General features: G+C 40.8%; 1 protein-coding gene across 1 annotated transcript in view; it reads left to right on the top strand.

The window, feature by feature from the left end:
- Positions 1-23,521, top strand: part of dnah5 (dynein, axonemal, heavy chain 5) — a 133,733-nt gene that overhangs the window by 98,204 nt on the left and 12,008 nt on the right. Inside the window, 15 exon segments of the mRNA XM_070551922.1 lie at positions 940-1,075; positions 1,312-1,493; positions 6,418-6,552; positions 7,151-7,306; positions 10,913-11,095; positions 13,058-13,162; positions 13,272-13,410; positions 14,558-14,672; positions 17,348-17,538; positions 18,698-18,819; positions 19,622-19,778; positions 21,244-21,279; positions 21,282-21,314; positions 21,317-21,486; positions 21,639-21,858. Of these exon segments, the coding sequence (XP_070408023.1) occupies positions 940-1,075; positions 1,312-1,493; positions 6,418-6,552; positions 7,151-7,306; positions 10,913-11,095; positions 13,058-13,162; positions 13,272-13,410; positions 14,558-14,672; positions 17,348-17,538; positions 18,698-18,819; positions 19,622-19,778; positions 21,244-21,279; positions 21,282-21,314; positions 21,317-21,486; positions 21,639-21,858 (2,080 nt within the window).

The following is a 23,521-nucleotide window of genomic DNA, read 5'->3' as shown; positions in this document are numbered from 1 at the left end:
CTTAAAATCTGTTGGATTAAAAGTCATTTCAACAGAAGGGGTGGGTTAATCTTAGAGTTATTCTACTTTAATATTTATAAACAATTGTTAAAATATGTTAAAGAGAAGTCTATCAACTGAATTACTATAGGACATATAGTAGGTCTTTCAAAGTGCAGCTTGAAGATTTGTTATAAACTGCAAAAAATAACCGAGGATGACTCAGTCTGACTTACCCAGAAGCCACATTTTAAGTGACATGTCAGTGATTTACTGCTGTGTGTGTGTGTGTGTGTGTGTGTGTGTGTGTGTGTGTGTGTGTGTGTGTGTGTGTGTGTGTGTGTGTGTGTGTGTGTGTGTGTGTGTGTGTGTGTGTGTGTGTGTGTGTGTGTGTGTGTGTGTGTTTCTTCATCTCCAGAACTCTGTGTTCTGTTATGGGTAACACACACGTAAACAGAACAACATGTGCATCAAGACCTTCTGATTAGGGAATCTGGGTTTGCTCTCATAATTTTGTAATTATGATGGAGGGAGTTGTTCTCCAGGTTCCAGCAATAACATCATAAACTCATTTTAAAAGTGTTTTGGACTCATACACTCACTGCTGAGTTTTACCTGCAACTAATCGGACCTTAACTGATGAAAGCTTTATTTCTTCTGTTAGCTAAATGGTGGAATTGTCATGGAGCAGCTAATGAGAGGATGGGACTGTTAAACACTACCCTAGAAAAGGTGTTACTTGTTAAAGTGAACCCTAACCCTCTTATTTCGACATTTAGATAGAATAAACATTTGAGTGTGCATGCAGCTGTTCAGTCTGAGCTGCAGGTGTCCAAGGAAACCACAGAGATCTTAACTGATACAAAATACTTGCTGCTTTTTTAAGAATAACTAAATAAACAGCGTATGTAAGAGACAGAACCTGCAAACTAACCCGCTTGTTGGCCCGTTTCTTCTCAGACGCTGTTGGAGGACGCTGAGCGCTGCAGACGCAAGATGCAGACAGCGTTCAGTCTCATCAGCGGCCTTGCTGGTGAGAAGGAGAGATGGACAGAACAGAGTAAAGAGTTCGCCGCTCAAACCAAACGTCTTGTGGGTGGGTTTTATGATAGATTGCAAAACTTTATTTTGAAACTGTAGCATCAAATAAATGACTTTTCAATCTGAAACTATTATTCTGTTTCAAGATGTAAGTGACTTAAAATACACACAAACTATTCCTAATGTACTTCTAAACTTTTATTCAAAGAACAGTATTCATTTCTTATCCTCAACTGGCAAGGCTTTTTCAGGTTTTCATCACATCTATAAATACCTGCTCCTTTGTTCCAGGCGATGTTCTCCTGGCCACAGCATTCCTCTCCTATTCTGGTCCGTTCAATCAGGAGTTTCGTAATCTTCTGGTCAGCGAGTGGCAGCGAGAGTTGAAGCAGCGCTCCATACCATTTGGCACCAACTTAAATTTGACAGAACTTCTCATTGATGCACCTACAGTTAGTGAATGGAACCTGCAGGTCAGTGATCTGCCTCTAACTTATTCAATGAAATCAGTGCTTGAAGTGGAAAAGAATAAGTGCCTGTATGAACAAATGTCAGGGGAGGGGATCATGGGTGCAGCAGTGCTTGGATCTCCACTGTGGGGTGGGATCATATGATTTAGGAAAAGATTCTATGACCTTTGTTAACCAGATGGAGGATTTGATAAATGGTCGAAAAAAGTAACAGTACCGTACGATAGAAAAAAGTCCTGGTACGCTGAAAGGTAAAATTTTAAAGTGCTGGCACTTAAAACACTGCATTAAATACTTTTTATGAAAAAAATAATTTACCAGATTTTCCAATAACTGTGCTGCAAAATACAAAACTTTGGAAAAATTTGTAACAAGTTCTGGTCAAATAATACATAAACACATATTAACCAGCAATCTGTTTCTTAAAGAGGTCCTAGAATTTAAACTGTGTTTAGCTTGTTGTCAAATATAGTCAGCCTGGGGTGTCTATTGTACCAAACCAAAGACACCAGCTTACATTAGCATATCTCAGTTTCAGTTTGCAGTGCAACGATGGCCTGAGCTACTGCTAATGCTAGCTCAAGTGAATGCTAATGCTAGTCTTAGCTACTAATGTCCTTAGTGGACAATGAGAGGAAAACAACGAAGAAGGATGTTCAAGAATGTACTGCAATGAAAGAATGCCAGATAGATCCATAGCTTGTGATCCTTGTCCTTGTCACTTTGCTCCTCAGTCATCAACAGTGAACCGCACCTTTACCATTGATGATTTATGTGCCATTGGGGAAAACTAGCCAATCAGCATTCAGCTCATTTAGTAGTCACGTCCTTGCCAAGTGGGCGGGGCAAACCAGTCTTTGTATTGACCCTTTGCACCAACGTCACTTAATCACCTGGGTCCACCATGGTGGACGGCAAAAGCATGTAAATAGTGAGCGACACGAGTACTAAACAAAAGGAAAAGTAGAGCCTGAAATTGTTTTTGCGATCAAAACAAAAACAAAACTCCTCCAGCATTCCTTCAACTAGCTCATGCCCAGTTCAGTTATCAGAAGAAGTAGCACCTAGTGGGGGCTCATAGAGAGCAGTATGTTAACTAGCTTACCAACGTTAGCTTACGTTCTGTCTGCAGCTGTTCACCGATGTAAACATGTTGCTGACTTTGCCTAAATTCACCCCTCTGGATTTATAACTTTATGTTATAAACAGCGTTTTACTTTACACCAAGGCTGATTTTTAAAAAGTCCGGATCCCTACCAGCTTCTGTTGCTGGTGGTGTTACCGGGTTCAGCTGCTGCTCTCACACCGGAATGAGAAGATCTCTTAACGCCGACGCTCATATAAATAAATAAATAATGTAAGCATCCAAGATGGCGCCGCAGATGGCTGCCCTGGTACTTTGGTGCGCTGTTATTGTTCTGTTTTTGTGTGTAAATTGCGTATCTGGGTTCTCCTACTCAAGAGAAGAACTCATAAGTTACAACACTATGATTCCGGTGGACTTAACCTCGTTTTTTGTTGCATCCGGGGCCGATTCAATATCTACTTTGATCAGGAAAGTGAGACGCAGGAGGAGAGGCAAACGAGCGGGCGCGCTCGTGCGTCTGAGGAGACGGGGACTGCGCACGGCTCTACCTGGGATCTTCCTCTCCAATGTGCGCTCACTCCGCAACAAAATGGACGAGCTGACCCTGATGTGGAACATAAACAGAGACTTCTCCTCATCTGGGGTTCTATGCTTCATTGAAACATGGCTCAGTGAGGACACCCCCGACTGCGCGCTCCAGCTGGAGGGGTTTCACCTCATCCGCGCAGATCGGGAAGCGACTCTCTCTGGCAAGACCACAGGTGGAGGCGTGTGTTTTTACATCAATAATGGTTGGTGCACAGATGTCACAGTGATCGCACAGCATTGTTCTCCATCTCTGGAATATCTTTTCACAAACTGTAAACCATTTTACTCTCCGCGGGAGTTTGCCTCATTCATTCTAGGCGCTGTTTACATCCCACCTGACGCGGACGTGCACGAGGCTCAGCGTGCGCTCGCAGAAGAGATACTGTGCATAGAGCGGACATACCCGGATTCACTCATCATTGTACTTGGAGACTTTAACAAAGCAAATCTGAGCCAGGAGCTTCCCAAATTTCAACAGTATATAAAATGTCCAACCAGAGAGGGGAAAACCCTGGACCACTGTTACAGCACAGTAACAGGAGCCTATCATGCAGTAGCGCGTGCTGCGCTTGGACTCTCTGACCACGTGACCATCCATTTGATCCCAGCTTACAAACAAAGGCTAAAACTCTCCAAGCCTGTTGTGAAGTCCACAAGACAGTGGAACACAGATGCCATAGATGAGCTTCGCACATGCTTTGAGACCACAGACTGGGAGGTAATGAAGGCCACCTCAGACAGTTTAGATGAGTTCACAGATACCGTCACCTCCTACATCCACTTCTGTCAGGACAGCATCAACCATCACACACCAGGGTGAGTTATAACAATGACAAAGCCTGGTTTACCCCTAAACTCAAACAGCTGTGGCTAGAAAAGAGAGATGCATTCAAAAGGGGGGACAAGGACTCCTACAGAGACACTAAAAACAGGTTCAGCAAAGAATTGGTCAAAGCAAAACACCAGCATCATGACAAAATGCAGCAGCAAATCTCTGAAAACGACCCAACCTCTGTGTGGAAAAGTTTCTGGAACATCACCAACTACAAACCCAGAACCCTCGCCTCCACTGATAATCTGCTCTTGGCAAACAACCTAAACAATTTCTACTGTCGGTTTGATGAGCCATCAGGCAGGCCTCACTCCTCGTCCAGCCCCAACAATAGAGACATTGGTCAGCCACTCCCCACTACAGAGCCATCACCATCACTGTGGAATTTACCTTCATCACCCTCCCCCTCACTCCCCACTCATGAGGACTTCACATCACACACCTCCACCACAAACCTACACATTTATGAAGCAGATGTAAAGAAGCAGTTCAGGTCTCTTAACACACGAATCCTGCCAGACCTCCTCCAAGACAAAATGTCCCAGATGAACGTGCCTGACCCCATCTGCAGGTGGATCACTGACTTCCTGACAGACAGGAAACAACAAGTCAGGCTGGGGAAGAATGTCTCGGACCAACAGACCATCAGCACCGGCTCACCACAGGGCTGTGTTCTTTCCCCTCTGCTCTTCTCCCTGTACACCAACAGCTGCACCTCCAAGCATGAGTCTGTCAAACTAATTAAGTTTGCTGATGACACCACCATCATCGGACTCATCTCTAATGGGGATGAGTCCGCTTACAGAATGGAGGCTGAACGGCTGGTGTCCTGGTGCAGCCACAACAACCTGGTGCTAAACACCCAGAAGACAGCGGAGGTTGTTGTGGACTTTAGGAAACACACACACCCCATCCCCCTTAAACCTGTCTGACACTCCCATCACGATGGTGGACTCATGTCGCTTCCTGGGCACCACCATCACCCAGGACCTCAAATGGGAGCCCACCATCACCACCATCAGAAAAAAGGCCCAGCAGAGGATGTACTTCCTGAGGCAGTTGAAGAAATTCAACCTATCACCACAGTCGATGAGGCAGTTCGACACCGCTATCATCGAGTCCATCCTCACCTCCTCCATCACCGTGTGGTACGCTCGAGCTACCACCAGGGACAAGAAGAGGCTGCAGCGTGTCGTGCGCTCTGCAGAGAAGGTCATTGGCTGCAAACTCCCCTCCATTCAAGATCTGTACACCTCTAGGACATTGAGGCGTGCAGGTCGGATAATAGCTGACTCGTCTCACCCTGGACACAGTCTCTTCGACTCGCTCCCATCTGGCAGAAGGCTCAGATCCATTCGGACCAGAACCTCTCGCCACAAAAACAGTTTCTTCCCCTCTGCAGTTGGACTTTTGAATGAACATCCTAGGGCAGCCCACTCAAGTTGATTGGTCCCAGTCACGTGACCCGATGCTGTGCTTGAACCATTCAACAAATACTCAGATTAATACCTACACGGAGTAGATAGCTGCTTGTCTAATTCTTGCCACTTTTTACATTAATAATTTTATCATGAGTGTTTTATTAGTTCTTATATTTTCTTATCTCTTAATTATTTTTTTATTTTTATTTTTTTTCTATCTTACCTTCTGCACCAAAATACCAGAGCAATTTCCTAATGTTGTGACTTGGCACACATATGGCAATAAAAACTTCTGATTCTGATTCTGATTTAACACACGTAATCATACATAGGAGCTTTAATATTGTTAATAATTGTCTCGCTTTACACTACAGTGGACGGAGCGCAGCCTCCGTGGTGAAATACCCATCCATCAGGATTATCAATAACTAGTATAAACAAACACATCACATTTATCCCTGTCCCTGTCTTCCTCGTGAAATAAATTAACGTTAATCTTACCCAATAAAAAACATGTTCGCTGCAAATCTGAGGCCTGCTAGTCCGCTTGATTGATTGATCGCTGCAGTTCATCTCCGTCCTCAGTCTCCATCAAAGTTATTAAAAAGAAAAAACGAGTTGAGTTTACGTCCTTGTCTCAGTGCAGCCAACCACGCAGCAAGCCAAAACCATTTTACTGTCAAATCAACTGAATTAAAACGATAAAAGGCTACAAACTGGCTTGTTGTGACTACCTTCACTGGAGTTTCTATGGGTGTAAACGGTCTTTTTGCCGTCCATCATGCGAAGGGGGCAGTCACATGAGTGGTGTGACGTCACGTGCAAAGGGTCAATTGCCGGGCTATACTAGAGTTGTAATTAGCCATTTTTCAAGATTCTTGAGCCAACAAAATTTTTTATGTTATATAGAAGCTCAAGGAACAGCTTCCAATTGTAAGAAAAATGACTTTATAGGACAGTTTCTGAGTACCACCAAGTCTTTCCTCCTACATTTTACAGGGACTTCCAAGTGATGACCTGTCCATTCAGAATGGCATCATTGTGACCAAAGCTGCCCGCTTCCCTCTACTTATTGACCCTCAGACACAAGGAAAAATCTGGATCAAGAACAAAGAAGCTAGAAATGAGCTGCAGGTTTGGGAATTTTTTTATCTGCAACTTTTAGTTGGACCTGATTTGACATGGTGCAGATAATTAGTCATTCAACAGATTTGTGAATACTGAATTTTCATCTGTAAGTCAGTAACTTAAACTTTAAAAAGCACCTCCTGATCAGTTCTGTTCTGTAGCTGACATTGTGTGATAAAAAAAAGTCCCAGATTCTCTTCTTCTGCAGGGTTTGTTTGCTCCTGGCTCTTTTGATTGCCAGCATGGACAGCACATTGGACAAAGTAAAACTGCAGGCATTATGAGCTCATCCAAGGTCACTACCCCTGTTAGTGACAATCTCTAGTCTGAGTGAATGCATTCTGCTAACGAATTACGAGTGTCCTAAAGTCACAGGGCTGCAGATTTAAATCCCTCTTTTTGGTATTCAACGTCAGCTTTTTATTCAATTTTTATGTATTTTAAACACTGGTTCATGTTGTAGCGTTTTGCCCTAAATTAGACTAATTTAATGGAATAAAGCACTGAATGCATGTTGACTCATTTGAAGCCAGTTAGCAGGCTGTTAGATGGGGTTTGAAATTGTATTGCACATATTTAATGCTTTTTGAAAATCTGCCCTCAGATTACTTCATTGAACCACAAGTACTTCAAGAACCACCTTGAGGATAGCTTGTCTCTTGGCCGCCCCCTACTGATTGAGGATGTTGGGGAGGAGCTGGACCCTGCGCTCGACAACGTTCTAGAGAAGAACTTCATTAAATCAGGCTCCACTTACAAAGTAAACAACCCCTCTGCTTACCTTTCGTGTCTTTCTGTGCTGGTGTGCTTTGAGTTCTGGTGGTCCTTCTGCAGAACAGGTTGATTCATTTGGACTGCTGACTGAAAGTGCTGAACATTTGGTAGTACTCAGTTGCTCTAAGCAGCTAGATCATCTGTTCAAAAAGTGTTTATTGATGGTTCACTCCGAGAGTGAGCAGAAAGGCTGTGCAGAGAACATGTATTCCTGCTTTTTCTTGTGTTTGTCACATCTGGTTTCTTCTACTTTCACATGTATTTCACCTGTTTATGAAAAGGTTCATAGAAATAGTTGCCCTGTATTGCTTAATTTACTTTAAGTAAGTTTCCCTATTATTTGAATATTAGTCTAAAATGAAGCCATCAATATTACAACCACACTTTTATATTGACAACATCAGTGGTTCCCAGACTTTTCAGGATCAGAGCCACAAAATAGCAACTGTGACACAAATTTGGTAAAATGGCCTGTATTTGATATAGCGCCTTCTAGAGTCCTGGAACCCCTCAAGGCGCTTTACAACACAATCAGTCATTAACCCATTCACACACACATTCACACACTGGTGGGGATGAGCTACGATGTAGCCACAGCTGCCCTGGGGCGCACTGACAGAAGCGAGGCTGCCGAGCACAGGCGCCACCGGTCCCTCCGACCACCACCAGCAGGCAACGTGGGTTAAGTGTCTTGCCCAAGGACACAATGACAGCGACAGACTGGGCTCGAACCTGCAACCTTCCGATTACGGGGCGAGCACTTAACTCCTGTGCCACCGTCGCCCCAAATATGTCTTTGTATTTGACGATACCTCCTAAAAACCTCTTGAAAACCTATTAAAAAGGTAAATGATTGAGGGCATAAAGAAACCACTCCAGCTCACCAACACTTATAGGAATTTAGTAACAGACATTGTTTTTCAGTTTTATTTAGATTTTTAGAAATCCTCTCAAGACCCCCTGTAGAGTTCTTTGTGACCCACTGGAGGTTTCCAACTCCAATCATAGGAACTATACTGGACGACATACATGCATAGAGAAACTATAAAATCAGCTTCTTGTTTGTTTGCCTTTTTTGTAAAAAAAAACATTGCTTTTGCCTTTCTTCTTATCAGCGGTTGCACAAGAAGTACTATAAATGTTTTCATGGCATGTAATAAAAAATACAGTTAGAATTCAATTTAAAGGGATGCTTTTTATGGAGGGACAAATATAATTGAATATTTCTAACAGCTTGCTGTCAGGTAATTAGTCATTTGAAGTAATGAAAGCTAATACCAACCATAGCGCTCCGGGAGTTGACGTCACTTCTCCCGGCATGCAACAATTCACATCGAAACGGCGCCATATTGGCAGGCAGAAGCCGGCAGCTGGACTATTTGTTATTGTCAGAAAACTCAATCAAACGGGAAATATGGTAGATTCCTGTTGTGCCCCAGGATGCAGAACAGACGCAGACGAGATAAGGGACGAGCCATCTACAGGATTCCCCGAAGTCCGGAATGCCGCAAACGTTGGATCATTGTAATAAAACGCACTAGTGACCGGGCTAAAATGAAACTGTGGGATTCCGAGAGTAAAGGTTTTCGCTTATTTAGCGACCGCTTCATATCAGGTACTTAAACCAACGTTTCCTCAACTGTGTATGGTATTTATTTTAAATGCTTTTATTACGATTCTTAGTGGGCTTCCTAAACTTATTTTGGTGTGGCTTTTTCTGTCTTATTACTCATAGCAACAAGTAAACATAATGTAAAACGTTGCTTCGTGAGTTCTGCATGCTGCTGTTTACGTGTTTTATGATCACAACAATTAACCGGCTAAGCTGTATTTCATTTTAAGCAATGGTTGATCAATTGTCAGATCACACATAAGAAGCACTTTGGATTGCTATTATCTGTCTCACAGAGACAGATCTCAGACAGATCCTGAGACGCTCCTGCCTGACATATTTATTTTATTCATGGAAAAAATCAGACTAGTGATTTCTCTTGGCGTTCAGTTTATACATTCAAACAGCACAGCACTCTATTTAAACTTCTTACATGTAAATCTGTTATTTGTCCATCCATCCATTTTCATCCGCTTATCTGGAGTCACTTGGGCCAGTTCCTCTGGGGGAATCCCAAGGGGTTCCCCGGCCAGGTCCGGTAAGAAGTCCGCTCCGACAGCTTCTGGCGTTTTTAAAAAGTATCCCAGGGGCACGGTAAGGGTCGGAGATGTTTAGTCTATTTAATTTCTGACTATATAAAACGATTTCTTCGGTTTTAAAGTGTGAAGTAAACTCCGACGAAGTAAAATCCAAGCCGATCCCGTTCATTTTGTTTACATTCGTTGCCTGCCAACATGGCATCCACTCTCTGAGAGTCACGTGACGTCCGGAGCTCTATAGTGTACCTAGACTCTTATCTCGTCTTACAAATAACAGTTTCTGACATGAAAAACTTCTTGTTTTATTAAAGATAGGAGCCTAAGATGTTATTATTGTTGTTGTTGTTGTTGTATTTATTTATTAATTTTGTAGCTAGGACTAGCTACAGTGTAGACAAGACAAGGAGAACCCAGAAAACTGTGTCCTCCCTGCTAAGTATTTTTGTGCTTTTACCTTTTGTTGACCATGAAACGTAATAGAATGCTTTTTCTGTCAGATGATGATAGCATGATTTTATGCTATGGTCAACTTAATTTTAATTTGGAAAATTGCACATTATGGTTTGAGTGGTTTTTTATTTGTCGTCATTTTATTTGCAAATATGGCAGCAATGAGTCAAGCTTTAGAAGTGGTTTCTTGACTCATGACGGGTAATATACATGTATGTGTGAAACATGAAGCAAAACTAAATTAATCTTCCTGCTAGTAAATCGCTCTGAACCTCTCTAAAAGCATTTATATGCACATGTGAAGCATTTATATGCACTTGTGAATACATTCTGTCTGTGTTCCTGGGTAAAAAGGGTTAAGTAATTTCTAGAAAACTGCTGTTTATTTGCAAATTAATTTCCCCTTTCATCCAGGAAGGTGTTATTTCACTATACATCACATCAAATCTATTCTTACATTTTCTTTCTCAATGGAAATTGTATTGAAATGTATTTCTTCACTGTGTTTTATGCAATTGTCAAACGAAACACAAATCTAAAAGAAACACGCACTTGTATTTACTGACTGACATCAAGCGTGTGGCTCACAGAGAACACAATCAGCCAGACATCTCTGGGCTTCATAATACAAAAAGGGATTCCAAGCAAGTGTGTGTGTGTGTGTGTGTGTGTGTGTGTGTGTTTTCACTGAAAAGCATTCGTTTATATTAATATCCGGAAGTTGGAAGGAAGTGAAGGTGTCTGCAGTCGACAGCTTCAGGAACTGACAAACAGATGGATAATTAGATTGTTATTAAATGTTGAAATACAATAATAGTTTATGCACTAATTAACAGGTTTTAAAAACATAATACTTGCTTTATTCTGGTAAAAAACACATTTTTTAAATTTGTTTGATAAGGATTTTGATCATATTTTCTAAGTATCTCCATTAAATTCGATGTTACTAATAAACTTTTAAATTTATCTCTCTGGATTATCATGTTCTCAGGTGAAAGTTGGTGACAAAGAGGTTGATGTTATGAAGGGCTTTACTCTTTATATGACCACCAAGCTCCCTAACCCATCTTACACTCCTGAAATCAGCGCTCGCTCCTCTATCATTGATTTCACCGTCACTATGAGAGGACTAGAGGACCAGCTGCTGGGTCGCGTCATCCTCATGGAGAAACAGGTGCAACTCAAATAATACCTAACATGTAATTTAGCGACTAATTTAAAAATATCATGGTTGTGTCTCCAGCAATGAGTTTTTGTGCATCCGTTTTTTTCAAAGAGGGTTCTCATTGAAAAATCATTCTTTTAAAGCTTTCTACCATTTTCCCTGCTGCAAGTCTCATTTGGTTTCTAATAAACTGTGTGACATTTTGAGGTTTTATACCGCGATATGTAACAGAGTGTAAAGAAAAAACTAGTCACCGTGAAATAGAGATTGTATGCATCAATACAAAACACCTTTAAAATGTCAGAAACTTGAGTCATTCCCACTGAATACTGTGTTGTAAATAGACAAGAGCAAAGGACTCATTGAATGTGACTTTGAAAGGGCTGGTGGTACTGAGAACTGCTTCCTTTCTTGTCTGCCTAATGGATGACCATGAAATGAGACTCATGCAAGATGAAAATAATGGCTTGTTAGCTGCAACAGGTGTTGAATATGGATAGAATAAAAATAAAAATACACCGTTTTAGCATATAAAAATAATCAGTGGAGTTTTTAAATCTGCATTAGGATAAATTTCATGCTAAGAAAAAATGTCTTGGAAAAAATGAAACAAGTGGACAGTAAACAGTTTGAGATGTTGGACAAATTCAGTTTTTTACATAATTTGATCATAATCAGAACCATCCTTTCCAGGAGTGATGCTGAAAAACTAGTTCATGCATTTATTACATCAAGACTGGATTACTGTAATTCAATACTATCAGGAAGTCAACAGAATGTAGTTAAAAGTCTTCAGCTTGTCCAAAATGCTGCAGCTAGAGTTCTGATGAGAATTAAAAGGAGAGATATTGTCTCTCCTACCTTAGCTTCCCATTGGCTGCCTGTTAAATTTAGAATATATTTTAAGATCCTCCTTCTCAGCTCTTGGTAATCCAGGCTTGGACTACCATGACCTGGATATGTTTACACCGTATGAATGCTATGATATAAACTTTTACACCACCATCAGCTTACTTTCACATGTGGTTATTTATGTAGAATAGTGTAATTTCTCCATGACTGAAATTTCACAATAACTGCCAGAATATCCATGAAATGTAGATTTCATGGAGATTTACAAGTCATTAAATAGCATTTTCATAAACTTCCATGAAATATTTTAAATGTTTTTAGTGTTTTAATATTAGAACTAATCTCTGTTTCTCCAATCTAAGAGCTATCTACAATAGGAAAGATATGAACAGTTAAAGTACCTCCACAGAACCCCACATGAACCATGGGTTTAGGTGACATAAAAAGAAACAGACGTTTATATGAAATTTTCAGGTTAATTTAAGGTTAATTAAAGGTAACTAATGCCAAAGAGAAACTTCAAAATATTTCACAAAGTCTAAAAAACTACACATTCAGACCAATTTAAAGAAAGCAAAACTTTTTAAAGGCAAAAGTCCAAATAAACGAGGCAGTTTACGACCTTTTCACTATAAAGCCCAACAACATTAAATTGAATGCATCATTTCACAAAGGCATAGATTCCTTAAGGGTTTTCTCTGCTTGACTGAGGTTTATTGCAGGTAGGGGATTAAAGCCCATTTGGTACAAGAGCGTGACACTGTGTGCATGTCACTGAGGCGTTTAATGTAATGACATAAAAATCGGCTTTCCTTCTTTTCAGTGTTCTTGTTAGCAGACATTTTTAAGCCTGAGACAAAGGCCATTTAAAAGTTAGACGATACGATATCATGCTTATCTACAATATTATAAAAAAGTCAAATGTCATAAAGTCTTATTCATGTTAGAGTTGTTTTAAATGGATCTTACCCTCTCAGCCTAAAATGTCCTTTCAGACTGTGGTATGTTCTAAAAAGCCTTAATTTGGTCAAGTTCAAACTCTTAAAAACAAAGACTTGTGATTTTTATGATCTCATGGCCTGTATGTGCGTATGTGTTTCTGTGTTTTCACAACTCTAGGAAATGGAGAAGGAGAGGACAGATCTCTTAGAAGATGTGGCGTACAACAAGAGGAAGATGAAGGAACTTGAAGATAACCTTCTGTACAGGCTGACCAGCACACAGGCGAGGGAACTACGTAGATCTAGATTCTATCAAAAAACCTTCCTTCATGATTTTCACCCCCACACGACTGGCTTATGTTCCTCTCTTTTCTTTTAATTCCTTTTTGTAGGGTTCACTGGTGGATGATGAGAGTCTGATTCTTGTGCTCAGCAACACAAAGCAAACAGCAGAGGAAGTCACTCAGAAACTGCAGATCGCTGCAGAGACGGAGATTCAGATCAACGCTGCCAGAGAGGAATACCGACCCGGTAGGTTCTGACAACAGATGGGGAGGCAAACTTCTATTTACACTTTACACTAAGGGTCCCTTTATTAATGTTACCCAGTGCATTATTAAGCATTAATAAACTATTAAAATATTTACAACTGCTTAATATTAATGTTAATATTAAGTTATGCTAAGCAGACACACACCATTTGTCCTAACCTTAAGGACACTTAATAGTTAACAGTATTGGGAACGTTAATAAAGGAATCCTTATAGTATGTTGATTTTAAATGTAAGTTGTTTAAATAGGAAGTTCACTGAGAAACCACTTTTTTAGGGTTATTTTTGAAATATGGTCGGTCACTGAGTTTAACATTCAAGCTAAACTTGAAAACAGTCTTCTACCCCTTTTCCTATGCTGCTGATAGTTGCGATGTCAAATTAGCATTCATGGACTCGACGGGGAAGGCTGTTTTTTGGCATCCAGGAAACAGCAGAGAACGTCTCAGTTAGTAGAAGCTAATCGTTAGCATCAGCAACTCCACCACACAGCAGAACTCCTCCAGGCTTGTGTTATTTGTGGATATAAAACATCAACATTGCAGAGTAAACAGAGTCAGTGGTCGAGTCATGTTGCTTTTAGCCAATCAGAGGAGAGATGTCCAAATATCAGGAAAATAAGTCTCCAAATTCTGCCACGTGTACAGGGGATGTCTGGTTTGAGAGTCTGGTAGTTCAGTTGGCTGAAGTTGTGGGGAGGGAGAATACTTTTTGTTTTGGGGGAATTACTGGACTGTTTGGGAGACCGTGGGGTTTTCTTTTTAGAAGTGTAGTGAGTTGCTGGTAAGGGAGGTGGCAGTAATGCAACTTTGAAAGAGTCAGGCTGTCGTTAAGCATCACTGAAGAAGAAGATGAAGACGAATCTCGCCGCCTTCAGCTCTTCCCTCCACTGATGAACATTTTCCCCACAGAGATCATCTTACAAGGCATTCATTTATACTAGAGACCACAGCAAATATGTGGGGAAAAAATGAGTGGACTTGTACTTTAAGCGTTAATTTTTAAGGTGAACTGTAAGTCCCCAAAGTCAAGATTTTATTATTTTATTTAATGATAGAAGCCATGGCTGATGTAACTTAATTTCAAATATATTAACTACTTTCCCATTTGGTTTTCTGTGATTTCAGTGGCCACAAGGGGCAGTATTCTGTATTTCCTGATGACTGAGATGAGTATGGTTAACGTCATGTATCAGTCATCTCTCAGGCAGTTTCTGAGACTTTTTGATCATTCCCTTGCAAAGTAAGTAATGAATTAAGTTAAATGACATTTTATTTATACTTACACTCATATTTATATATAAAATATATAAACACACAATTTTCTCATGTTAACATGATTCCTTTCTAAACATTGACAAAATCTGCCAAACAAAACTGGCTTACAAATCTCGCATCTCTTGGTAATGTGTCATTTTTAGTATCTGGTGTCACCGATTGTCCTTTATTCATCAGATTAGAATGACTCTAAAATTTATTTTCATTTTTTTAAAAGATCAAATTATACTAAACATCAGTCTGTCCTTTTTCACTTCCTTATCCGGGGGCCTCCGCACATGGCTGACACACCTCCCTGCGAGGCGTTCAGGGGACGTTCTCACCAAAGACACCAACCATGTCAGCTCGCTCCTCTCGATGTGGAGGAGCAGCTGCTCTACTCTGGAGTCTGCCAAACGTCCAAACTGTTCACCCTATCTCTGAGTCCAACTCCAATTAAACATGTTTGAAGCTAAATAGTTCCTATCTGTTCCCTCTAATCCAGGGGTGTGGTTTATCTGCTACAACACACTTGGTTCAATGGCTGAATCACCTGTGCAGCGGCTCATTATGCTCCGCAGAAGCCTGCTAATCAATCACCTGCTGATTGAAATCAGGTGTGTTGAAGCAGGGTTAAAACTAAAACCTGCTGAATTCCTGCCCTTCAGGACCAGGTTTGGGCACCCTTCCTCTAATCCAACCCAATCGTTCTCGTTCAGATTATTTTCTAATCCTGGTTCTCATTTCCACCCTGCAGGCCCAGTGTGAGACTAACAGAGTTCAAAATTTTGACATAGAGTCAATGTAATACCCATAAAAACAAGAGAGGTTAAAAATGTACCAGTTGTCAAAATAGATGATTTTCTTTTTTTGAAACTAATATGCTGTAAGGATTTTAGTCTGTGCATCTGTTTTATTAAAGAGCTTATTTCATTGTTCAGTTTCATTGTGCAATGTTTATTATGTGCAGCCTGCAGGCTAATAGATCCCTTTTGCACTGGCAAGGCATGCAAAGGCAATCTGGGACGTAATAAGGAAACTACACGCTTCATTAGTATCTCTGAGACCCTAAAATGATAAACAAACCAAACCCAAGTCACGTTGCTTAAGCCCTAATACAGATGTGTTAGATCAGGGGTGTCAAACTCAAACTCACAAGGGGCCGAAATGAAACTCTGGGACGGAGTCGAGGGCCAAACTTAATATTTTTTGAAAAAGTGACGGCAAATTTGCACATTTTCTTTATCAACATATATACAATTTTGAACCTTTAAATTTGGAAACAAACTTATTTCTGCATTAACACTGAATGTGGAATAACCAAATTACACACGAGCAAGTCAGTTTTAAATAAAAGGCATCAGTGGTATTCATTACTTGTGGTATAATCAGCATTTTTAAAATCTTTTAAATCTTTAAATCTTTTAAATCTTTTCTCACGTGCCAACAACAAAATAAAAATATCATTTTATCTTAAATGAAAATGCAACATCTCACCTGTTAACTTTCATGTTTTGGAGCAGAAAAAGAGCATAAAACCAACATATTTAAAGCTCAGTTTGCTCCACTGGTTTACTGTGATGCTCACCTGTTCCAGCCAGATACCTGCATCATGGGGTTGATCTGAGCTGAGAAGGAGACTCCTGCTGTTTTGTTCATCTTCATCATAATAATGACAACATTAGATGACAACAGGTGCTCACATAGGTTTGTGCTGCTGAACATGTCTGAGCAGCTTGACCACGTTGTTGTGTGTCGGGGAGGAAACACGACAGCAACCACAGACTCATGCTGGTTTGAGCGTGTCGCTGCTCGCTGGAGTTATATCAGCTCTGTCTGGACATCAGTTGGAAAACTTTCTCTTTCAGTCGTGAACACATTACTGAGCGGCTAGAATCTCCGTTTCTGGGCTTCAGCGTCAGAAAATAGCTGAGTGACCTCGGCGCTGAGTGAGAGGAGTGTAGTTTGTCCGAGACAGCGGAGCTGCAGACAGCAGCAGGCGCTGGAAAAAACACAAAGGAGGGGGCGCGTCGGCTCCGCGCTGACGCCGCAAAGCATCCTGGGAGTTGAAGTCATTGCGGTAAAATCGGCCAGCGGGCCAGTTTTAATATATTTTTGATATTTATCTCGCGGGCCACATAAAAATGCGGCCCGCGGGCCTTGAGTCTGACATATGTGTCTTAGATTTTATATGAAGGAAACAAAAATCTCCTTAGATTCACATGAGGTTTTCTATCTGAGTTTATGACTGTTTAAAAATTTTGTTTTTGTGAATACCTATACTAACTTGTGCATGCTGTTTTGCATACGAAGAGTATTTTCAGTATTTCCGCTAATCTATTCTTCCTTATTTTGCTCATACCAGAAGCAACACTGAATGCTAATCTGGATTAATTTCATCCTGTCACATTGAAACTGTAAAGCCTCTGTTTAAAAAACAGGTTTACCTCTAAAATGGAAATGATAATGCTTTTATGATGCTTTTATGATACTATTTTAAAATAGGTCTTTTTAAATTAAGCTGATTTTTGCTGGCACTAACTCTCCGAATGGTCCAGCCACACATTGTGTTCTTTTATGTCTTGGAACTAGAATGCTTTTGTAGGAGGAGCTTAAAACCTATGATCAATTAAACAAAACAATAATGTTTTACCTCAACAGATCTTCTAAAAGTCCCATCCCCAACAAACGGATTTCCAACATCATAGAGTTCATGACCTTTGAAGTGCACAGGTATGCAGCAAGGGGGTTGTATGAAGAGCACAAGTTCCTCTTCACTTTGCTGCTGACGCTGAAAATTGACATGCAGAGCTGTAAAGTCAAGCATGACGAGTTTCACACACTCATTAAAGGTAGGTATTTATTTTAATATATTCTTGTGTTTAAGTGAATGGATTTGGTTCATTTTTGCTAGTTGGAGGTACTTAGTCCTTGAGCCCATGAGCTTTATTATACTGCATGTTACTGATCAAATGCCAAATCAGAAAGAAACTAGCTTCTTAAGAACAAAGATAAATACCAGTGGTGTGTCCAGGGAGTAGCCTGGGGAGCACATGCCACCCTTGGAATATAATTGGCCACCCCAGGTGACACCGCTCAGAGTTCCCATGAAATTTATTTCGTATTGTACACAAAAGACTTGTGGTTATAAGCTCCAAAACGGTAGGTGGCAGTAGGCGCCTTTAACATTTTTTTCTAGCCTCGGGCCCAGAACACTTGTATATTATTATTATTATTATTTTCATCACTTATTATACCCACTTGGTGGCAGTAATGCACTATGAAGTGGCTTGCTAATCATCATAAAACAGCTAGAAGAAGAAGAAGAAGAAGAACACACAATGAAGATCTTGCAACCCCCCGCCCAAAAAAAAAACAAAACAACAAAAAATTATCTACATGTTGATAATAGTAATAACATGTTATATTATGTTAACAGTAATAAACATGTTGTCACTATAGCTGTTCACTGAATCACAGAAATGTCGTGCTCCTCGCTGCAGGAACAAAACACAACAGTGACAACTTGTAAAAGCAGAACAGACAGTCAGCTACGTGCGTGCAGCTTCACCATCTGTCAGCTTTGACCTGCTCAACACAACAATCGTGACTTCAGAAATCATGATTTCTTTTTTTTCTACTAGAATATTGAGTTTGTGGCGGCGAGATAATTAATTAATATTTGGGAATAACTGTTTGTTAAAAAGCAGATTAACTGAGAAACAACTTATTTATTTTTAAATATGATCGTCACTCTGAGTTTAACATGCAGGCTAAGAAGATCGTCTTCTACCAGCATTTCCTGCAAGACTCCAAGTCCTGCCGTTTTCTTCCACGACTAACTTTTACTTCCTGAAAGAGAAGCGCCAGAGCTTTTTTCCACTGAAAATGACCCAGAATACATTCAGTTATACTAGAGACCAATGCAAATGTATTGAAAAAAACGACTGAAATAGAGCCTTAATATTGTTAGAACATGTGTTTGTGTGCGTGTTTGTTTGCCTTATCCAGGAGGGGCATCACTGGACCTAAAAGCATGCCCCCAAAAACCAGCCAAGTGGATTCTGGACATGACCTGGCTCAATCTTGTAGAACTCAGCAAACTGTGGCAGTTCACTGATATACTGAACCAGGTGCAACACACACACACACACACACACACACACACACACACACACACACACACACACACACACACACACACACACACACACACACACACACACACACACACACACTTACACACACACACACACACACACACACACACACAACTGTGGTCTCTGGGTTCTTATCAAACATTTTTCTCAGGTCTTTTTGCTCTGCCAAGCACATCAATATTAGTCTCATTATGGCTCCCTTCATCCTTCCTTTTATACAAAACCACAGACATATGATGGCTTGTCAGTCGTGCTCACACACACGTGCACACACATACAGAAACCAAAATACATTTGCTACGTGTACTAAATACATAAACAAAGACAACAACATTATTCTGTGTGACTGGGTGTGTTAAACATTTAAACAAATATTTTGCAGCTCATATGGACTCACACACATGTGTTTGTGTTTCTTTGCAAACACATTTAAATTTAGAGCTGATAGAGAAATCCTCAATTATAATTTTGTTTTTAAATAGAGTGTTTTTTTTATTAGAAATTTTAATAAACCAAAAAGACTGAATTTACTTTTTGAAAAGAAGTTTCAACGAGTTCAACATGAAGCATGCAGTTGTGCAGCCTGTAGCTGTGAAATGATAGGACGTCTGTTACATACTCAGACATTTTCGATCATTGATGCATCTCAGTCTCTATTGTTGTTTACAAGCTTTAATTCTTTGTCTTCCTTTCAGGTGGGATGTAAATTTAGTGTAGATATTTACTGATCTTTTCCAGAATTTCTGCATCTGACCTGCTTACATGTTTATTCCAGATAAGTCGTAATGAGAAGCAGTGGAAGTCCTGGTTTGATAAGGAGGCTCCAGAGGAGGAGGTTCTACCTAACTCCTACGACCAGGCTCTAGACTGTTTCAGGCGGCTGCTCCTCATCCGCTGCTGGTGCCCTGACAGGACTATTGCCCAGGTTCAATAAATACACATCCCTCTAGATAAATTAGTCACAGGAACAAAAGGATTTGAAATTCAAATCTTGATGTTTTTATTTTTGCCAGTGTTGGTTTTCACACCACTCCACCTTTTACACATTTTCTGTTCACTTAGTCTAAGTTAATTTTTTTCTCTCTGTTTTTGACATCTTTTGTGTAATTTAGGACAAATTGTGAAAATTTTGAGATCTATAATTAAACAAGTTATTTCATTAGTAATTGATTTTATTTCATTAAAAACCTTTCACAAAGAAACTCAAGCTAAAATGATCTGGCTGTTTGTAAAAATAAAAGAAACCTCTAACTTTCTTTTATTTTTATTTTTTACCCATTTGTTTAGTTGATGGTGATTCATAATCATACCCACTTGTCCTTGTACTACAGGACCTCTGGGTATGTTGATGGACAAGCCAGACTCGCTAAATTTTCAGAAAAACAAAGTCATATCCTTTTTTTCAAGATTTTTTGGCTAATAGCTATGTTGGATTATGCCTTCTGGCCACAAAGTAACAATGCTAACCCACTGGACCGCCGTTTTGCCTGAACTAGAATTTCACATCTGAACAGACTGATAATTGATTTTCCTTTAAATAAGACAGTGCTGTCATGGACGTAATTTTTTTTGTGGGGGGGGGGGGGGGGGGGGGGGGGGCATGTCCCCTCCACTTTTCCCAAAGTCAAGTTTTGACCCCTGCACTTTTTACCATCCAAACACAATATTACGCTACATTAAATTGACACTGGTTGAGCTCTAGGACCAAGCGGAAAGCAACTGTTTGTGTTGAAGCCTGTTTTCCATTTGAACATACTGTAAAGATACAAGCCCCCCACCCCCCCCCCCCCCCCCCGCCAACACCCCCAACCCCCCCTTCCGTGTCCCCTCCACTTCTAAAGTGAAAATTACATCCATGAGTGCTGTATTGATCAAACACAGTTGTTGGCAATCATTATTGAAAGCTAAAATTAATAATATTTTAAAAACCTTGTCATGAAAATCTATTGGGTGTAAGGAGATTAAAACAAAGATACCAGTTTTTTCACAGTATCCTAAAGCACAGGTGGTTTTGTTTTTGGGGGGGGGTTACATTCAGCAGTGAAGTAAAATCCTGAAACTACAGAAACTAGTGAGCATTTCTGAAATTTTATTATTTTTATGATGTTTTCAGTGTTTTGGTCCACTGAAAACAAGCCTAGAGGAACTCATCCAGTTGTGCTCACACTCCAGCAGCTGTTCTTGTCAAGCCTCGTATTCTGCAGACTGAAAACCTGAAGCCCAGAAAAAATAAATCTCTAAAATATTCCTTAAGTTAGCGACCTTCAGAGAAAAGTCAATTTATTCTTGTTTCGCCCGTTCTGTTACTGCTCCACTGAATGCATTTTCTCCCTTATGTATTAGATTTTCTGCATCACCAAGCATAAGGTTGCCCCATTTGATCCTTTCCCCTCGCAGGCCGTAAATACATAATGAGCACAATGGGGGAGAAGTACACGAGGGGGTAATTCTTGACTTGGAGAAGATGTGGAGGAATCAGACCCACGAACACCTCTCATCTGCTTCCTCTCAATGGGATCAGATCCAACAGACTCCATCACTGCACTGGGCAAGAAGCTGAAGATTGAGACTCGATATGTGTCCATGGGGCAAGGACAAGAGGTCCATGCTCGCAAGCTCCTGCAGCAGACGATGGCTAATGTGAGTCAGTGTTGTGAGGCTGCTGCCGTAATAACATTATTTACTTTGATAGCTGATGTAGAACTTATAGGGAACTAGACAATGATGTCTAGTTTCTGATGGTTTCCTTATGACTTTATCGCGTCACAGTTTTGCCACTGGTGTTGTTCCAGGGTGGTTGGGCCTTACTTCAGAACTGCCACCTGGGTCTGGACTTCATGGATGAACTAATGGACACGGTGACAGAAACAGACTTCATTTATGACAGCTTTCGTCTTTGGATGACAACTGAGGTCCACAGGAACTTCCCCATCATGCTCCTACAAATGTCGATCAAGTTCACCAACGAACCACCTCAGGGTCTCAAGACGGGCCTTAAGAGGACCTATGGAGGTGAGATTGAGTGTGACTTAGCTTAAAGGGACACGACAGTTTTGGCTTGCTTTAACACCCCCTAAAATCCCCCACTCTTACTGTGCACCCATGTTTTCAAACCAGTTGACTACATAATAAAGCTGTTATAGCAAATCTGCAACCAAGCTAGGCTTTGCATGCTAAACCCCTTTCCTCAGGTATCTTAACTGGTTCTGCGTCCACTGAAATCGGAAACCCACATTGCCATAGAAAATGAGAATGTGTAAAACACCAGTTGCTGTTTTCAAGGTCCAAAAGTATTTTGTTGTCCGTGACTTCAAATGGTGTTTTTCTTTTTGGGAATCTGGTAGTTGATCCTAAGGTTGAAATGGTAGCAATCAGCTCTTTCCCCGTCTCTGATATAATTGAGCAGAGAACCAGTCATAACACATCATCACACACTGGTGGAATTACATCTCCGCATTTGACCATGCTTGTGGGGAGTAGCTGAGCTTGGAAACTGGTGGTTTAACCCCCCAACCCAACCCCTTAAAGCAGAGGGTCAAGCAGGGAGGCATTGGGTCCCATTTTTTGTAAAGTCGTTGGTATGACCCGACCGAGATTTGAACCCCGATCTCCCAGGGGGGACACTCTACACTTAGGCTACTGAGAAAGTTATGCGAGAGTGTGTAATGAATGGAGGACCAAAGGAAGTGTGGCGGTTTGGCAAGACCGACAATCGGTTTGTCCAATGGCTGCTTTTGATCCCAGTCATGTTGTTGGCAGAGGTTTAAAGACAAATGCAAGAGAACCACTTATCTATTTTTTTTAATCTCCACAATATATGTATAGCTATACTATGTAAAGGTTGGTTTATGCTTGACGCGTCCGCGAGGTCCGCACGGCTCCGCGCGGAAAAGTTGTGTCATTTTGCGTAATTTTAACAACCACGCCCCTCCACCGCGTCTCCGCACGGCCCAAGATTTCCGCAACGCGCACCTTGGAAAATTTCTAACCACGCGGACGGTCGGACGCGGAAAAACATGGCGGACCGGCACGGCAGAGGTTCGTAAATACAGACATTTGTATGATTCAGCTCTCAGAGATCACCGTGATCAACATGTTGTTAATAATTCTTGGAGAGAAATAGCTTGCACTGTCGGAAAAGACGAGGACACTGTTAAAAATGCTGAAATACCATGTTGTAAACAGTGATTTCTACTTCTACTATGGTGTAGTGTTGGATGCATGCTGTAGAGCTCCATGCTGCCCCGTTCAGTTTGGGAGAATATTGGCTCACCGCGGAGACGAGCCCGCACAAACCATAAACACTGCGAGTTGTGAAGCGCGTTCCAGCCGCGAGCCGCATCACCGCGCGGAAAGTGAATGCGTCAAGCATAAACCAAGCTTTAGAAGGTTGCTAAGAGGCATGAAAAAAAATGTTTTGAGCCAAATTTGATATAGAAGCTTTAAAGTTACACTTATAAGCGCAACAACATGATCGAGAGGTCTGAATCCTTCATTTTTTGAGGTCTTGCGATACAGAAAATGCTTTTCCATGTAGACTTTTGTTTGTCTGCTCTTTTGGTATGGGGTTCTTTTCTCTTTTTTGTTTCATCAGTTAAATGTTTGTTTCTTTAGAGGCTCTGCCAAGATGAACACAATACAATAAATGGCATCCATCTCTAACTCATCTGTTCAA

The sequence above is a fragment of the Nothobranchius furzeri genome, chromosome 5 (genome assembly GCF_043380555.1).
Source record: "Nothobranchius furzeri strain GRZ-AD chromosome 5, NfurGRZ-RIMD1, whole genome shotgun sequence".
Lineage (NCBI taxonomy): Eukaryota > Metazoa > Chordata > Actinopteri > Cyprinodontiformes > Nothobranchiidae > Nothobranchius > Nothobranchius furzeri.
The sequence above is the reverse complement of the archived record's forward strand: the minus strand, read 5'-3'. Positions and strand labels throughout refer to the sequence as shown.